This window comes from Alexandromys fortis, unplaced genomic scaffold, assembly GCF_014885135.2.
Source record: "Alexandromys fortis isolate MF-2015 unplaced genomic scaffold, M_Fortis_MF-2015_v1.1 scaffold_0, whole genome shotgun sequence".
NCBI classification, from domain to species: Eukaryota; Metazoa; Chordata; class Mammalia; order Rodentia; family Cricetidae; genus Alexandromys; species Alexandromys fortis.
In genome coordinates this window covers 10,030,752-10,049,332 of record NW_026067949.1, presented here as the reverse complement: position 1 = coordinate 10,049,332, position 18,581 = coordinate 10,030,752, and the positions used below count along the sequence as shown (strand labels likewise).

The following is an 18,581-nucleotide window of genomic DNA, read 5'->3' as shown; positions in this document are numbered from 1 at the left end:
CGTTCACTCTGTTCTTTGTTTCTCTCTCTCTCTAGATCCTCCCCTTGAACTGCCATCTTTCTACATGACGCCATCTCATCGCCAGGTTGTGTTTGAAGGAGACAGCCTGCCTTTCCAGTGCATGGCGTCATACATAGACCAGGACATGCAAGTGCTGTGGTATCAGGATGGGCGCATCGTCGAGACTGATGAGTCTCAAGGGATCTTTGTGGAGAAAAACATGATTCACAACTGCTCCTTGATTGCGAGGTACAGTGTCCCTGGGTTTGTTGCCCTTTGGGAGTTGCAGTGCTTAACTGGAAATTAATTAACCATCTCCTCATTTGGTTTTGGAAGAAAAAGCTGAATATAAAAGAGAAGCACTTAAAGTCGAAGTCTTTTTCTTTAAAGTTTTAAGAGGAAAATGTAAACTTTTAGTGCCAAACCTAATTGCTAACCATTTCTGCTGCTAAACTTTTATTTCTCTTTGAGGAATCACCACACTCCCACTACTTCATCCTCTGATTAATGCTATGTCTTAAGACACTTTATCTTCCCACCTACTTACTGTTAGTGTGAGAGTATAATTCTGAGCTGTCAGCCCCATGGCTTGTTAGTCTGAATGAACTCAATAAAGTATAAAAACAGCTTAAAATTGTGTGTACTACCACTCGGGAGTCCTGGGAGCGAGAGATCCTCTTTGTTCTCTCTCCTTGGCTTGCCCACTGCCTACTTGCCTGCCTAGAGTTTGGCTGGAATTTTTGCTAGAGTAAGCTGCAGTTTCCACACAGCCAAGGCAAGGATGCTGGGAGAAACTTGCTGAGAAAGACGGTTCTTTGAACCTAAAATCAACTCGGGGAATTTTAGGAATGCATTTTTTTTATTTTACAGTTTCTTTTTTGAAAACCTGTACCTCTTTCCTGGAAGCATAGTTTCATTTTATGTCTTCTAATGTTTAGAATAGATGCTTCTACACTCTTGCTCTCCAACTCCAGTATCTGAGTCGTCTTGCATGGGAAGGGGCCATCACTCCTGACTACTTTTTTTTTTTTTTTGAATATGTTGTAAGGATGAGGGCCTGCTTGTTCATCCCGGCTGCCCGGGTAGCTTACACCTGAAATAAAAACACAGAAATTGTGTTAATTAAATCACTGCCTGGCCCATTATTTCTAGCCTCTTATTGGCTAACTCTCACATCTCGGTTTAACCCATTTCTATTAATCGGTGTATACACCACATGGCTGTGGCTTACCAGCAAGAGTCTAACCAGCGTCTGTCTGAGGCAGAGGATTCATGACTTCTCTGTGACTCTGATTTCTTTCAACCAGAATTCAGTTCTGTCTTCTCTGTCTACCTAAGTTCGGCCCTATCAACTAGGTCAAGGCAATTTTCTTTATTCATCAACCAACCAATGAAAGCAACACACAAACAGAAGGGACTCCTACACCATGAATATAGTTTTAAAAAGTATTTGTACAGTAATCATGTTGGGTTAAACCCCTGACTTTATTATACATGTATGATGAAGAAGATACTGATAAAGCATTCAGATTGTGGCTTACTCTGGGCCCACTGAGAATTGACATTTTTCAGCAGTCACATTTCAAATGATTATGTATGCATTTATGGAATATCATGTTTGTATTGTTACTTAGCTCGCAGAATCTAAAATATTTACAGACTCATCGTGGAACATATTCCATGACTCCATTCTTCTGGTTCTGTTATATCCTCTTAGGAGAATGAAACTTTTATTTGGCTGGACCGTTAGCTTGGCTGACCTCCCGCTTCTGGCTCTGTGTCTCTTTAGTTGGTGACTGGAATACATGCGTGTTGAGTGCAGGTGTCACTGGGGTTTAAACGCGTGGCTGCACACATGCTAGGAAAATGCTCTTCACAGAGCTCCATCCATAGACCTTGAACATATTCCCTGTGTAAGACATTTGAACTTTTACTTTTACTCTGGTGTTCTAATTTTTCAGGCTCCAAAAGTTGTGTATTTCTGGTGTTAGAGGAGCCTTGGGCTAAAGCCATTAATATTGCTCAAGTTATTTCCCATTGCCAATCCCTTCTTCCTCCATCAAATCGTCTTTAGTTTCTGTCTGCTTTTGCTCTCCTTTTATGCATCCTAGTACAGAATCCACATACTTACACTTCATTAATGTGTTCAGAGCTGCGGCTGCCCACTGCAGGAAGAAGCTTAATATGGGCTCGGCCTTAGCTTCTGAACTCCTTATTGGGGTGCTGTTAATTGTAAGAAATGATGTATTTACTCATTGTTATACTGTCTTTACTGTGGTGATAATTGCACAGGCATATACATATGTCAAAACTCATCTAATTGCACACTCTTAGGGAGTTTATCGTATAAATAAGCAATAATTGACACAACACAACAACAAAACTTTAAAAATAATAGATTCTTCTATATACAAAGAGCTTTGGTTAATTTAAAAGTCTAAGTTGTATGACTAAAGTGGATTTACTTTATAAATCTGTTTCCAACATCATGCTTATAGTATATATAAATCTCTTTTACAGCAGCACAAAACATTAATTCTAAGAGAAACTACTTGGCCTACCATTTTTCTTGGTAGAAACACTTGACTGACATGACAGTGTTTCATATGAAGATGGAACATCCTTTACCCCAGAATGTGTAAAGAAAGGAAACACATGGTTGTTGAAGAGGGTGAGGCTGAAGCTTATTGATTCCTTATAGGTCTCTTGATGTCACCCATCCTTCATCTCTAAGACTTGATTGTTGTAGTTTTCTTACAAGAGGAAACTCAAGCTGCTGCTTTCTTCTTGAATCTCCTGTTTCCAGACCTGCTGTCTGGAAGATTCCTGGGACTTTTAATCCAGTGGATGCTTTTAGACATTGAAAGCATTGTTAAAAATTATCCACAAAAACTTTTGCATAGGTATATAGTTTCGTGATTCCCAGAAAGGTACCACCTACACCAGGACACATATTAGTCCTCTGAGGCAGTGGCATTTGTTGGACACCACAGGGTGTCAGTTGCTAGTACAGCACTGTGTCTTCATCAGAATGTGTCATGTCCCTTTTGATGGTACCATGTTTTGAGATGTGGGCCTTTAGGCAGTTGTGATCCAGTGAGTACTGTGTCAAAATCACAGAAGAAAAGAGTGTCTTTTGCCTAATTAGACTCTGAGATATAATTATTTTCAGAGTGGCTGGCAGGCAGTCACATCCCCTGTGGAATCTTAGTGTTTATTTAAAGATAAGTTAAAAATTTAATTTTTTGTTTAAGTTTTAATTTTATTTTTTCAACTGTGTTTCAAGTGGCCAAACTATTAATTTATTAGCATGTAGATACATAGGATATTTTCGTTGTTTTTATGCGCTTAGGCTGGCCTTGTGATGCTGCTGTCTCAGCTCCTCTGTGTTAGAATTACAGGGGTTTGCCACTGTGGTTGACTATGCTCAGTTTTGACATTTGTCTTACTGGTTGGAATTACCAGACATTTTCCATCTAAGGATTAGGTACATAGTAAAGGATTGTCATAGTAAAGGCGTTTGAGCTGATCTTGCAACCTGGATTATGTAGAGTTTTTATCACCACAATTTCTGTGTATTTCATCCTAGTTCAGTATAGCGGCACAAAATAGAATATTTTTGGATTTAATGATTATTTAATAAAGCATTTTCCTTTTTATGTCACTCATCATTAAAATATTTATTACAGCTGTTGACTTGTTTCTTAACTTAGGGAAGCTAATATTCATTTTCTTTGATGATTCAGAATGTAACAGTGCCTTAGAGTCTTTATTGGAATGCTAGCTAGCCCTTGATGATTTAGGAGACCAGACAAATGTGTATTCACTTCCAGACATACATAATTTGATAAGTTAATTAAGATGATACATGCTTTATGTCTAATTATTTCTTTTCATTTGTTTCTACATAACAGCAAAGTATGGTGGATCATATAGAGGAAAGGAGGTTAATTGAAGGCTTTGACACTTGGTCTTTAATTAATAGGTTTATATTGGAGAATTATGATTTCATATTGAGATGGAAATTTACTGACCATTATGGAGACATACAGCTCTAAGGAAAAGCATGGCTTCCCCTAGATACTTCTTTAGGAATCATTAATTGGCCATTTACTAATCGTTTCTTAGACTTACATTTATTCAGCATATGCACATGTATTCTTATCTGAATGTCACACTGTGCATGTAGAAGTCAGAAGACTTTGCAGCAATTTGATTCTCTCTTGCTACATATGAGTTCTGGGACTCAAACTAAAGTCACCCAGCATGGTGCACACACCTTTACCTACTGATCGACTTATTTTTCTGCATAGTCTTTTTTGACACAGTATTTTCTGTTAAACACATGATTGATTGATTGATCGATTGATTGATTTATATGTGTGAGTGCTTTGCGTCCATGTACATATGGTCTCAATGTGCATGCAGTACCCTTGGAGACCAGAAGAGGTCATTAGACCATCTGACACCGGGAGTTACAGTTGGTTTGTGAGCAAGTACTCTTAACTATTTGAGTGCCGTCCCTCCAGCTGTGTCTCCTTACATATTCATTTTTTAAAAACGACTTCGTAATGGTCCTTTCTTGTTGGGAATTTTGAAAAGGTGTGACTTCCAACAGTGTTTCCACCTCTGGGCTGGCTGGTCTGTGTCCCATCGTGCTTCTGGAATCCCTTTGTTTTATGAACCATTGTGCTCTGTTCCTGCTCCTCTTGTGGCTCTGCTTTATCTGTAGGACACTAATGTTTTTCTCTATTTAACAATTTCTTTTTCCTTTTTTTTTTCTGCAGTGCCCTAACCATTTCAAATATTCAGGCTGGATCTACTGGAAATTGGGGCTGTCATGTTCAGACCAAACGTGGAAATAACACAAGAACTGTTGATATTGTGGTATTAGAAAGCTCTGCCCAGTACTGTCCACCAGAGAGGGTTGTGAACAACAAAGGTGATTTCAGGTCAGTGGTATGGAAAACACTGGGAAAGGCTGGTTTGCTCCAGAGCTTTGTGTTCTCAAACACATAAGTGGTCGCTCATCCTCAGTAGTAAAACTTGATAAATGTGTGTGTGTGTGTGTGTGTGAGCATTCATTAATGCCACTGAATAAGTCTTCCACGAGCATTGTGCTCTATCTATTAGTACTTAAAAGTGTAAAGTGCTACATTGGTTAATTTTGTGACATTCAACATCTTTTATCAAGTAATCGTGTTTTACATTTATGTTGGGTTTTGTCTTTCATTCAATTCTTGAGTGTATTCCATGTTAATTGATTAATGAATTATGTATCTTCTGATTCTCCTTAAGGTATTATAGCATTAAGCCACCGCAGCGTTAAAGTCGTTTGCTTGTTGCTTGATTTGTTTATGGAGTTTTTGATCATGGTTTCTATGTTGCTATGAGTGATCTCTCAGCAGTTCTGCTGCTACACATCAGTTATAATTTGTATTAAGTATGCACAACTTCATTTTCGATTTGATAAAAAAGAACAGTTCAGATACAAAGCTTTCTCCCAGCTCTGACAGGCGATGCGCCAGGTTGGAGTGACTCCTGGCAGAGTAACTTTTTACTGATAAATTCTATTGAATACTGTGATGGAGGTGTCAGAAATTCACTACAAGGTCTCGTATGTGAAACCTTAGTATAGGATCTCTGTGTAGAAATAGTTGGAGCTTAATGATAAGGGATAGGCAAGTTTTGCAGGAATCCGTGGGTAAAGCACACACAGTGACTTCTCCAGTAGACTCAGAAGGCAGCCATCATGTTGTGTTTCCACCCAGGAACACCCCTCCGAGACTAGCACCAAGCCTGCTGTTGAGTGCTGGCCTTTAATCTCTGCTTAGCACAGCCCAAACTTCCCAGACCGTAGGAGGGAAGCAGAGCTTCAGCTAAGCCTGCCGCCTGTAGCCACAGCCAGTCACACTTCATTCAACAGATCACAGGAGTTCACCCCTCCCCTGGCCAAAGCAGCCACAGATAGCGTCAGTTGTGCAAATAGTGTTTTCTCAGGGTTGTCCTGAAGGACCTGTGATGGCATCTTCTCTCTGCACATTTCCTGGCCCTCCTTGTCCAAAAGGCCCAATTCTGTTTTTATTGAGCAAGAATCTTATCATATTTGTTCTATAATTCCAAAGATATAGTAACATTGATTAAACGGGAATATAATGTGATACATGGCTGTGATATAATTACCTTGAACATTGCTAGTGGCATTTTTAGATTTTTATTTTAGAAAAATTATTTTACTGTATTATACTATCAAAATACTCTCAGGTGATAGACCGAATAAATGGTTCTGTAGTAAACTTTAATAAGTATTGTGATCTTTACTCTCCCAGGACTTTGTTTCTTTGTGATTTTTCTCTGCGATCATATTCATGTCTCAGTCTCCCCCGCCCCATACCATTCCCATCCTTGTTAACCTCTGGCATGCTAGGTTTTCTTAGACGGTTTTGTTTCCACCTGTGTAGATGGCCCAGGACGCTGGCAGGCATCACCGCGTATCTTCAGTGTAGCCGGAACATTCACGGCAGTGGGATCTACCCGGGAAGCACACAGGATGAACGGAAGGCATGGCGCAGGTGTGACAGAGGGGGCTTTTGGGCAGATGATGATTATTCTCGCTGCCAGTATGCAAACGACGTCACCCGAGTTCTGTATATGTTTAATCAGGTAACTAAAGGACATTCTGGTTCTCCTGGGTTGCTGATGAAATACAGTATTTTTTTAAATGCCAGATACTGAGTGTTAGGTGTACATTCTTTTATATCTTTGGGACCAGGGTGTTCTGTGGTATCCCATCTTTTCCCTACTACTGCTGGACCATTCAGAGTCCCTGACATATCTGGGTTTTTCTCGTTATATATTTCCATAAGCCCCCTGTCAGAAGGGATCGCCTAGAATTCTCCGCTGGCCTCATGTCCACTGCTTCTGTGTGTCCCCTTTCACCTCTCCTGGCCAGGATGTGGTGTCTGTGTTGGGTGTTTTCTCTGCTCCTGAGTTCCAGCTTACCTTTTATGCTCTCAGAGTATCAGTCAGTAAATTAGCTGAACGACACCCCCAGCCATGCTCCAAAGCACAGAGATCAGGACTACAAAAGTGGCTCCTGCTTTATCCACCACTTGCAGCTGGAGAACTGCGAATGGCTTTTCTGAACAATGGGGGTGGTGGTGGTTGTGTTTTATCTGGATAAGCAAAGGGTCCATAGGGCTGTATGTTAGCCTAGTGTGTCTTTAGGTATTACTTTATGTCTGAGTTTTTTTGTTTTTCTTTTTTCTTTTTGTCAAAATATATCTTTCTCTTGAATTTACAGAATCATTTGAGACATCTATGGGTTTTAATTCCTTGGAAGATTTTGCAGGACAGTTAATGATACCAACGTTAGTCCTTATGTGCAGTTCTTTGCCTTTTTCCATAGATGCCCCTCAATCTTACAAATGCCATAGCGACAGCTCGCCAGCTGCTGGCTTACACGGTGGAGGCGGCCAACTTTTCTGACAAAATGGATGTTATATTTGTGGCTGAAATGATAGAAAAGTTTGGAAGATTTACCAAAGAGGAAAAATCAAAAGAGGTATGTTCCTAAGTTCAGACTTGCAGTGTGCATTTCAGCCAGTGGTAAGTTCTGATGAGAGAGAGCCGAGTGCTTCTTTTTAAGGTTGGTTTATGTTTTCTGTATTTGAACTCCATACACTTTTTGATTTCCAGACTTGCCCTTGAGAATCTCATGTGCCAGTAGTGATTAGGACCTGTGTATCTGGGAGATGGAGGGGAGCTGTTAGCTCTTAGACACCGAGGAGCCATAAATAGCAGAGGAAGTGGGAACGCAGCCTCCACCATCTTGCGTGTTAGCCAGATTCTTCTTGTAGCGCCTGGAATTCCCATTGTCTGCGCAGCCACATGCCCCTCTTTTTGTTTTAGTCAACTGGACCTTGTTTGGAACTGCTTATTGCTTTCACTGTGTACCAGAAGTGAGGGCTGCCGAGGAACTTCTGTGTACACACAGGAAATGCCGTGGCACCTGTAGACATATACAACTTGTATGAGTCAGTTCAAGGAAAGAGTAATTTTTGAGAAGGTGTGTATTTAAATAGGACACATTAAAACTATGGTAAGTTTGCTAGCATGGCATTCCTTATGCGAGGAAAAAACCCAGATTTTCAGAGCAGCAAATAAAAAGTTATTTAATTATTGAGGCAAAAATAAAGTTTGCTTAAGTTGTGGTTTTGAGCTCTTTAAGAACTATTTATGCTGTTTCTCCTGAGATGCAGCCATTTAACTAAGATGGATTTGAAGGTGGGCAGAAAGAGCTTAGGTCGAGTTTGAACTGAAGCCTCTAGAAAATGAAATGGCATATCAGTGCACACTGTTAGGCTGGGGCTGAGCTGCACACAGGCCGTGGGAGTCCTCACGAAGGATCTAGAAGTGTTTTGCAGTACCTCCTTCACTTCCAGCCTCGTCCTATCTTGTGTGACTGCAGGGAACTTGCTAGCTAAACAGAGTCTGTATATTTTTTTATGGATGATACCCCAGGTTCATTGCAAGGATTTTCCTTTTTTTCCCTTAGCATTTTCTAATCTTGGATGCTGCTAGTAAGTTGTGACTTCATTCCTAGGGGATTTGGCGTTTACTTGGTAGGGTATAGTTAGTGAAGGAGGGGAAATGGTATATGTATATAAATGGAACTTGGGTAACGGGCAGGTTTGCTGGAGACTGAGACTGTTGCAGCGTGGTTGTCTGAACTCATGGACCCTGGTTTTCAAACAAACTGTCCCGTGCTTTTGGCAAGGGCCGCTTCCTGCTGTGGGAAGTTTTGCTAACCCTGGAAGAAACTGCTTGGGTTCTGACTGGTGCTCTTACTCTCTGCTGGTGCTGATAATCACAGGGTAGCTGCCCACATGATTGCTCCTGCTTCCTGAAAGTGGAGTGCTTCGAGTTAGCACAATAATTACCGTGGCGTTTGGAATGTGAACACCGCAACGTGATAACTGTATTCCTCCTGTGCTGTACGCAAATGTGCAGAACTGCTTTTTCGTACTCACCTTGGAAAGAGCGACGTGCAGGCCCGTGAGATGGCTCAGCAGGTGAAATTGCTGGCATTGCAAACCGGGTTGATACCGGGAACCCATAACAAGGCGGAAGGAGGGAGAAACAGCTGAAGAGTGTCCTCTGTGCGCCCCCCCCCCCCACACACACACTAGGGCACGCACTCACATTTGGATAGTGTAGACAGACAGCAGTAATCATAAATATAACCTTCTTGTAGACAACAGTAAATGGCACCATGGATTAAATAACTGTTGCCTGGTGCTTGTGATGAATAGTCTTACCTCCATGTCGCAGGTGGCAGCATCTTGTTGGGTAACTACGTAATAGTTACCATGGGCCTAGGATGGCATCGGTCCCCTTTAGCCTACAAGAGTTTCTACACACAAGTACAAGAATTCATGTTGTGTAGTGGTTTCAAAGCTTGGGCCTGGTTTTACAGGATTATGAAATTTTCTCATCTCAGAAGGCAGTTGTTTATTTGACAGCACCGTGGGTCTGACCTCCTGACATTCTGTCTGTCAGTGCTATCCCAATCTAAGAATACCCTTTCCAAAACTCTGCTGGGCTTCAGTTACTTCTCTGAACACTTAGCTTGGAGGCTATGTCTGTCAATTTCTGGATAATGTAGTAAAGTTTATAGTATTCGCTAAAAAGATGTGATGTCAACTTATTAGAAATCAAAACGAAAAAAGTAGACTCCTGTTTTGAATCCTAGAAGTATAAATATATTCCCTTGTGATGTGGTGTCTGTCATCCCGTGTGATCCTTCGGGTACTGCAGGTGTTGACTTTCACTGTTTATTAGTGTAGTGAATAGAAATCATGGGAGTTAAGGACTGTGTTTTAAGTTAATTACTGCTTGTAACATGGAGGGTCCTGTTTGTTGTTGGGGTTTTTGTCCTGCCCGGTACCCCACAACTGTTTGGCCCCAAAGAAAATCACACATGGGTCTCCATAAATTATAAGCTGACTGGCCTATTAGCTCTAGCCTCTGACTGGCTAACTTCACATCTTGATTAACCCATTTTTTTTTGATCTATGTTAGCCATGTGGCTCAGTACCTTTTTCAGTGGGGCAGATCACATCCTGCTGCTTCGGTGGTCTGGGCAGGAGTGGGAGCAATCAACTTCCTCCTTTCCAGAATTCTCCTGTTCTCATTGTGTTATTTCTACTTCCCTGGTTTTCCTGCCTATACTTCCTGCCTGGCCAATCAGCATTTATTTAAAACATGATTGACAGAATACAGACAATTCTCCCGCACCAACTGCTGCATTAGATTATGCTAAGATACTCTGAGATGCACATACCTAAGATGGACAAGCAGGTAAGCGAATTTCTCAGTTATTCAGCAAGGTCTTTGCAGTGGGTAGGCCCCCACACATCTGTACATAGCTAATATATTTTGAGGTGATTTCTCCTTATAAAGATGGTTGGTTTCCACCAGTCCGAGCCAGGAACATTGTACCAGGATAGCTACTTGCATGATATCACTCCTATAGACCTAAAAGGTACGTTTAGTGGTCATGGAAAGGCAGTCGGTGTTGTCTGTCTGGGTGTAAGTGTGTGTTCCATATTTACTGGAAGAGTTTTTCTTATGAAGCCAGTATTTACTGTGTCCAATGATGAGAAGGTTCGTAAAGAGCAGGTTTCGCTTGGCATTAGAGTCCCTTGCTGTGCTCCAGCTGACTGTATGAGCAGGATACACACCCAGGGCCAGGCTCCTGTGAGTGCACTCAGCACACTTTCATGCCTCCGTCGTTGCCCATTTGTTCAGCTGCACTCACACGGATGTAATCACATCCATTCTCGTGGCTCTGGATACCTTTATTTCATTGTTTCTCATTTCCTTTGCTGAGTCTTACTTCAAAGACCCAATACCTGTGGTGTGAGCCTCCTGGAGGAGGCATCTGCTGGATTCTTGTCGCAGATTGCTGTCCCCGTCCTGCCGGTCCTTTCCCTGCCCGGACTCCGAGTCTTGTCATCCTGGGATGGGTTCTGGGAATCTGCTGCAAGTGTCTTCCTTCTTCAGTCCAGGCTCTGAGAACTGCTGCCGCGTTCTCAACTTGTGCATTATGTTGTTCCTGGGAGCTTTATCGCTTAGAGGTTAGGCTCCTGTGAACATTTTATTGGAAACCTTAGGGAGTCTTGAGGACGTTATCGTTAGTTAACTCCTGTCTTATCCTCTCACCTAACGTGGACAGTTTTCAATCATCAATCTTGTTTATACAGCCTATGTGTGCATTTAGTGTGTTTTCTCTCCCACTTTTCCCCTCCTAGCATCCTCCCCTTCCTCAGTGATGGATTATTTAAAAGCTAACTTAACATGTTTTATACATAATTTTTCTAAGATAAAAGAAACTTTAGAACTGGCTGAATGGTTTAGTAGGTGATGAAGGCTGCTGCTAAGCCTGAAAACCCGAGTTGGATCCTGGATCTCCATAGCAGAAGTCATGAAGCAGCTCTGTGAAGTTCTCTCTCTCTCTCTCTCTCTCTCTCTCTCTCTCTCTCTCTCTCTCTCTCTGTCTGTCTGTCTCCTAAACACATACACACAGAGAGAGAGAGAAAGACACACATGGTAATATGGACATGCCCAAATAAAGAATAAAATGAAAAATAGAAAAGAATTAGTATTAAAAAAGCTGGGGCTCTAGCTCAGTCAGTAAAATGCTTCTCATTATAAGCATGAGGACCTGAGGTCAGCCCCTAGAACCCATGGTGGGTTTACTTGTTGTTTTTTAGCCTGAAGGGTGTTTATAATCCTAGTACTTTGGAAGCTGATGCAGGTTGAGGTCCCTGGGACTTGTTGGGGCAACATTCAGCTTAGTCTAACTGGTGTGTTCTGGGATAATGGAAAGCCTGGCTCAAAACAACAGCCAAAGCAACGAAAAACAACCCAGGAGTTGGTTGATGAACCTGAGGAACACCACCTGTGGTTGAGCTCTGACGCCTGTGCACTCAGGAGTACACACACACACACACACACACACACACACACACACACACCACTCACTCAATATAGTATAGCCGGAATTAGCTCTGAGTCCTTACTGCCACCAGACATGTGGTCTGTGTTTTGTCTTTGATAGAGTTCCTGGTCGGTCCTCTGAGTTCAGCGCGATAGGTGAGTGTGAGGAGAACCCTTTCCTTCTGACCCTTTTCTGACTGGAGTGGCCTACAAGGGAATGAGCCCAAGGAGAAATGTCATGCTGCTTAACGCAGGCTGAAATTTTGTTTTGCTTTTTACATATGTGTCAGGTTTCAGGAATTCTTTTTTATCTAGTGTAGCTTTTTTTGCTGCGGTGACAAATTCTCAAGTCTTTTCATAACGGAACCATAGACGCATGGGGCATTTTGTGGTTATCTGCTGCAGGATATATTTTGGTGACAGATCCTTTTCCTGAGTTCTTAGCTCATTCGGTACGGGATAATGAGAAAGCTTGCTCATTCTCAGCTGAAGCCGTCACGTCACTCTTGTTTGCTCTGTGCTTCTTGGAAGGTAATTTCCCCCTTTACAGTGCTTAGCACGAGTTCCTGTCCGACGCTGGCATTATCTGGAGGGCCAGAGCAGGTGTTCTTTGTTTGTGTAATAATCATAGGTTTTCAGGATGGGTGACAAGTCTGGCAGGCCTCACGTCAGATCCTCAGAAAGTTCATGTGTTTAAGTCAGAAAAAAAACAACCAACAAAAACCCTACTAAATACATCTCATTATCATCATGTTAGTCTATAGTAGCTCATAGTGGTTTTGTCCTAAATGCAATCAATGCTTTTGTGTGCGGTATCTCTGAGGTTTTTATAATCAAAAACAATTCAATTCTGGTGGTCACTGAGCATATCTGAGAACTTCATCACACTGCCTGTTATGGTTTTGCTTAAAATCCTGAAGTAACAGCAAGCCAGAATTAAAGACTATTAAAAAGCATTAGTCTAGCCGTTCTTAATTTGCATTTAAACATGGAGTTCATCAGTCTATTTCTGTCAGTGTCGGATTCACAGGTACAGAAAAAGGCGCATGTAGAGTCAGTAGCCACCTTCATGAACTGAGAAATAAGGATCCTGGCTGCCATAGTGCCTGTTGTTAGTAGGAAAGTGTAAGACCGGCTATTCCCATGTTTCACATGAAACCAGATGAATGAAATTATACAAGTTACTGGTGGCTGTCTGCTCTTGCTCTTTCTCCTCCTGCTTTTCCCCTTACTCTTTCCCTTCTTGGCCTTCCCTCTCCTCCCTTACTTTTTCCTCCTGCTTCCTTGCCCCTCTTACTTTTTTTCTTGTTCCTCATCTTCCTCTTGTTCCTCCTCTCCCTCCTCTTCTTCCTCCCTTTCTTTCTTTTCCTTCATTTCCGTTTGACATCAGATCTCACTCTGTTACCCAGATCGTTCCTACCCTGCTTCTGGGTGCACAGGATCCTCGGCTTTAGCCTCCAATTGCTTCGCTTGTAATTGTGCACCACTGTGCGTGTCCCAATCCTAATTATTCTGCCAGCTGACCCTGTTAATGCTTTATGTTAAGGAGATATAGTCCTAGAGAATGTGTGAGTCTGTTGAAATGGAATGTTCTGTTTATATTTCATTATTTTCTGTAATATTTTTACTCTGCTTAGTCCTTCATTGCAGTGCTTTCAATGGGAAGAACCCCATGCTTGTTTTGTTTTTCTGCATTATAAGCTTGAAAACGGGGCATGTGTGATTCTTCTAGTGCTGTCTCCACTGCTCAGGGTAGTGAGTCACGGTCAGCCAGTGTTTATTCAGTGATAATGCAAGTGAACACCACTAATGAACATTGAACCATGGAGTAAATGACCACTGATCACCATTGACAGTTCTACTGAGCTTTGTACAGGGACTAAACACATGAGTAACACATTTTTTAGTTCCCCGATGGAAGGGAATTAAAATTAGGCCACCACTGTGATGCTCTGTGGTAAGTGCAATACAAAGTTAGGAATTTTAATAATTAGAACTAGGGTTGTATTTGAGGCATTAAGTCTTGATATCTGAAAACGATATGCAAAGTGCCTCTGCTTTCCTTTTTTTTTTTAAAGCAATTGAATAAAGGCATTTTTATTAGGAAACACACATGCAACAGGCACATGGGTCAGAAGCTGAAAATGCAGTCAGATTTGAGACCTGGGAGTTTTATAACCTCTCAAGAGATGGCCTCCCTAATTTAGGGTTGATTAGTTTGAAGAAAGTTACGGTGGTTGATTGGCTAAGAACTTTTCTGTGACATATCCTCAGTTGCCCTTGAACTGGTTGAGTCATTCCATTAGCGGGACATGGGGGGGTGAAGGTGGTGGGGGGCTATAGTGGGACACAAAAGCCTATAAAGCCTTTGCCTTAAGCTGCCTGGCTTTTATCTGCAGTCAGGAGGATGAGGAAGAGGTTGGCCATCTTGGAAATTTACCACTTTTATTCCCTAGCATGGCCCTTCTCCCCGTCTGTCTGCTTACCAGCGAGTCTCTTATTCCCACCCTCTTAGACATCACCATAACTGCGATTAGGGCATTTGTAGGTGAAGACAGCTCTTAGCTGCTTCAGACTGATGAAGGGTCCAAGATGGAGGGGCAGCAGACAGGCACTTTAGCGGAGGCTCTATTTAAAAGGCCCTAGGAAAACGTTACCAGTGTCGCTGATCAGAGCAGAAGACAGACTTTTGGTGATGGTGGGCAGTTGTGGACGTTGTTGTGTAAGTGAACGAGCATTTTGATGAGTTGGTGATCCCCAAAGAAATCCAAGATGAGCCCTCAAAATGATACAGTCTAGGGGTCTTGATCAGGTTTGCTTTCTCTTCCGGTTAAAGAATTAAAAGGTAGGATAACACTGAAATACCAACTGCCCTCTTTTGCTCCTCCCCAGTACAAAGCTTTCTGTTTTAGGAATCAGGCCTCCATTGGGGATTTTTAAAATGTATTTTTTAGAAGAATAAAAGAATGATAGAAAAAGCCAACATAGTTTGTGTCCTTGCCATGAGCCAGGCTTGTTTTCAGGAGCCTGGTATCCTGGAACTTAGTGCTCACCATTGAGAAGATACAGGTCTGTTGTTGCCTCTTCCCCTGGCCTGAGAGATCTGTTCACTGTGGACTTTGAGATTTACTGCCCCAAGGTCATAGAGCTGGGATCTGGTGCATTTCCACCGACCTATTTTCTTTGTAAAGTGGACCGTGGTGGGGTAGGTGGGCTGGACCTCTTCCTAATCCCCCACAGCCATCTTACGCATACTTGCTGTGCAGCGTATTGGAGGCAGAGCAGGTTGAGGGCCTTAGCTGGGATCTTCTGGGATGATCAGAAGCCGTATGCTGAAAGAGCCCAGCTTTCTGGTTTGGCATTGCAGCTTAAGGCCTTTGATGCTTGCTTTGCGGTATGAGGACCAGCTGGTTTGCAAAGCTCTGCTCCATCCTCGGGGATTGTTTTTTTTCATATTTTTTTTCTTTTTTCTGCCCTCTGCCATGATGTCCTCCTCATGACCTTTGACTTCAGTGGGTCTCCTTAGCCATGAGGCTGCCCAGTGCCTTTTCTGTGGTAACTTGCTGCAGTAACCAGTAAGCAAGTGACCTGTTCCTGGCATTGCCTTATGCTGATGCCTGTGAGGGGCAAGTGAGCAAATAGCAGAGTTAAATGAGACGTGAGGAAGGAGTGGCAGAGAAGTGAGTGCCTTGGATCATTGGTCGCATGGCTTTGGGCTTCCCGGTGCCCTTTGAGTTGGGATGTATAAAGGAGTTCCTTCCCAGTGGGGGGAAGGCATACGTGTGCATGCTTGAGAGCGCAAAGTCCGCGTTGGGTACTTGCAGTGGTGGACATGAGTGGTATTTTGAACTTGCCAGGAGGTGGAAGAGATATTTTAGGTTGTATGCATTTAATCAGCGTTTAAGCTAACACAGGAAGTGTTCATAATGGTTTTCTACGTGATGAGCTGAAGTCTGTCTGACAGTGTCACATCTCCTCCTTAATTAATCTAATTGCCTTTCTTTCCCTCTGAGATGCTGCACAGCAGTCTTGTCACTAGTGATGTAGTGGCTACTTAAGTACTGTTTTGAGCTAAATATTAACCAAATGACCATAATTGAACGTGCTGTTCATATCTGAGGGCTTTAATGAGAAGCAAGTGGGGCTTTCTTATAGTACATTTAGACAATATGCCAATATCACCCTTTAATTTTTTCTTTACATTTTATTTATTTATTTATTTGTCTGTCTGTCTATTTTATTTATTTATTTATTTATTTTTATTTTGAGTCTATTCAACAGCTTGCTCTGCCTTTTAACACCTTTCTTTTCTTTTTGGTCTGCTCAACAGCTCGGGGATGTGATGGTTGATGTGGCGAGCAACATCATGTTGGCAGATGAGCGGGTCCTGTGGCTGGCGCAGAGGGAAGCCAAAGCCTGCAGTCGAATTGTGCAGTGCCTGCAGCGCATTGCCACACACCGCCTGGCCAGCGGGGCTCACGTGTACTCCACAGTAAGTGCAGCTTTGTCCTAGGCCCGTGGGAGGATTTGATAATGTCCACTCTAACCTCGAGGGGCCTCCTCTCTCTACCTCAACATGGTGTTGCTGTTTAGTGCAGGATATCTTCCTCTGAAACGTTTGAGAAGTTAATTTTGCTTCTGAGTAATCTTAGTCTGTTTTCTCAGTAACTGGGAAGTACTTCCGTATTATGTAATTTGAATGACTATCACTGTCTTGTCCACTGAAATGAATTCCATGACAAACACAAATGTTTTTAAGGCTTTACTGACATGTCACCAGTGTCCATCCAAGGTGAGACTCAGTTCTGAGCCCCGAAGGATGCTTTGGGAGATTGCCTGATAGCTTGCCTAGGGTTTAGTTTTAAGGTACTGGGATGCTCTCCAACGCTTGGGAAGCTACTGGCACGATGTAATAATCTGCCTGTTAAACGGTATTAAATTATGTCTATGCTAAATTGAACTTGTAAATTTCCTTGTGTATCGCTTACTTATGTTCTAAAAATGTGATAAACGAGTGTGTTATTTCCTTAGCTGTCGTCCTCTGATCTGACTCACGGGTTTCAGCTCCTCACCGTTACAGTGAAGTTGAGTGCTCCATACTTTGACCCATGTCTCATTTTTTTTGTAAACATTTTCCTGAGCCCATTTTGATTTTTGCTGTACATCATTACATCTTTAGCTCCATTAAGATTAGAACTTCTTTTCTGAATAATTAAGAGAGGCCTAATGTAGCTCTCTGTCTCCAAGGCAAGTTCACGGTAGTTTGGCTCTTTAGATGCTTGGCCTGACTCGAGAATGACTTGTCAATCAGTAGCCTCCCCAGCTGCTTCCACCTGGTCCCGTCTTACAGCCTTCCTTATTACTCAGCTAAACCTCACAGGTCCTGATGCCAGAGAAGGGTATAATAGAAGTGGTGGTGCATGAGTGAAGGCCGTTTCAGCATGTAAAACGGGCTCCCCGAGTTACACATCTGCTCACACAGCTGCCTCTCTTAGCCCTGGGAAAGTATTCTAAGACCCCAGTGCATGCCTGAAGCCATGGAGAGTCAAGAGCACTGTGTATGCTGTCTTCTGTGTTCACCCCTGTGAAGCTCTGCTTCTAAATCAGGCACAGTAAGGGACTGATAATAACACCTCGTCGTAAGGTGGGACAATTATAACAGTGAAGAAAGCTGTTTATAACTTATGAGTTGTTTATTTCCGGAAGTTTCCACTTAATGCTTCAAGACAGTGGTTGGCCTTGGGTATCTGAAACGCTAGGAAATAAACTTAATAAGATGGTCTGTTCCCAGAATACCAAGAAGAGAGTCTGCAGAAGGACAGCTTTATTATTCCTCATAGGAAGATTCATGTATCAGCGGTGGTGGGTGAGACTTACCAGCAGCTGTACTGGAGTTTTGTGTGTTGTGATCCAGCAATAGTTTGGAGTGTATGTTGTTATGTTATTAATGCTGATTTCACAGGGTTAGTGTATGAAACAAAAGATGTGCATACATAATTATCCTGACAGCAAGACGAGTCATCCCGCTTGTCACCTTTTCTTGTCCTGTGCCCTCCCTGGCCTGGGTGGTGGATGGCAGTCATGCTGGGTGTCCTCCTGGGTACAGACGTGGCGGCTCATGGATTGACTGACAGCTCTTACATCTTAGTGATCCCCTAAGTTCAGGTCACTTTTGAATTCCTTTAAAGCTGGAGGGTCAGCAGGTGCCATCTGCTTTAGGCAATTATTCTGACCTAATTTCCTTTTTGACTCTGTTTATTTCCTGCCATTTGGATCAGCATCTGCCTTACTTTCAAGGGGGAAAAAAGTCATTTTTTCCCCCCTGCTTTCTGTGACTAAAGTGTAGGCAGCCTGCGTGTTCTCATGAAGAGACGTTGTGGGTACCCCGAGTGTCACTAGTGTCCCCTTCTTCCCGGAGTTACTAAGAGGGTCATTGAGATCCCCCCCTTTTAATTTCACAGTTCATTGTCTAAGTAAAAATCTTCTATTTTTAGTTGTTAGCTGTAATATTTTTAAAATTGTTTTATTGTTACTGTTCTTTTACTTTATTTCATTTTATCTGTAATGCTGAGTTTCAG

The 18,581-nt window shown here is 42.4% G+C and overlaps 1 protein-coding gene across 1 annotated transcript in view; it reads left to right on the top strand.

Moving 5' to 3' along the window:
* The window catches only part of Adgra3 (adhesion G protein-coupled receptor A3), a 100,428-nt gene that overhangs the window by 49,975 nt on the left and 31,872 nt on the right, over positions 1 to 18,581 (top strand). The window contains exons 7-11 of the mRNA XM_050150146.1: positions 36 to 249; positions 4,788 to 4,952; positions 6,462 to 6,663; positions 7,409 to 7,564; positions 16,334 to 16,495. Coding sequence (XP_050006103.1) covers positions 36 to 249; positions 4,788 to 4,952; positions 6,462 to 6,663; positions 7,409 to 7,564; positions 16,334 to 16,495 — 899 coding nt within the window. The remainder of the gene's footprint in view (positions 1 to 35; positions 250 to 4,787; positions 4,953 to 6,461; positions 6,664 to 7,408; positions 7,565 to 16,333; positions 16,496 to 18,581) is intronic.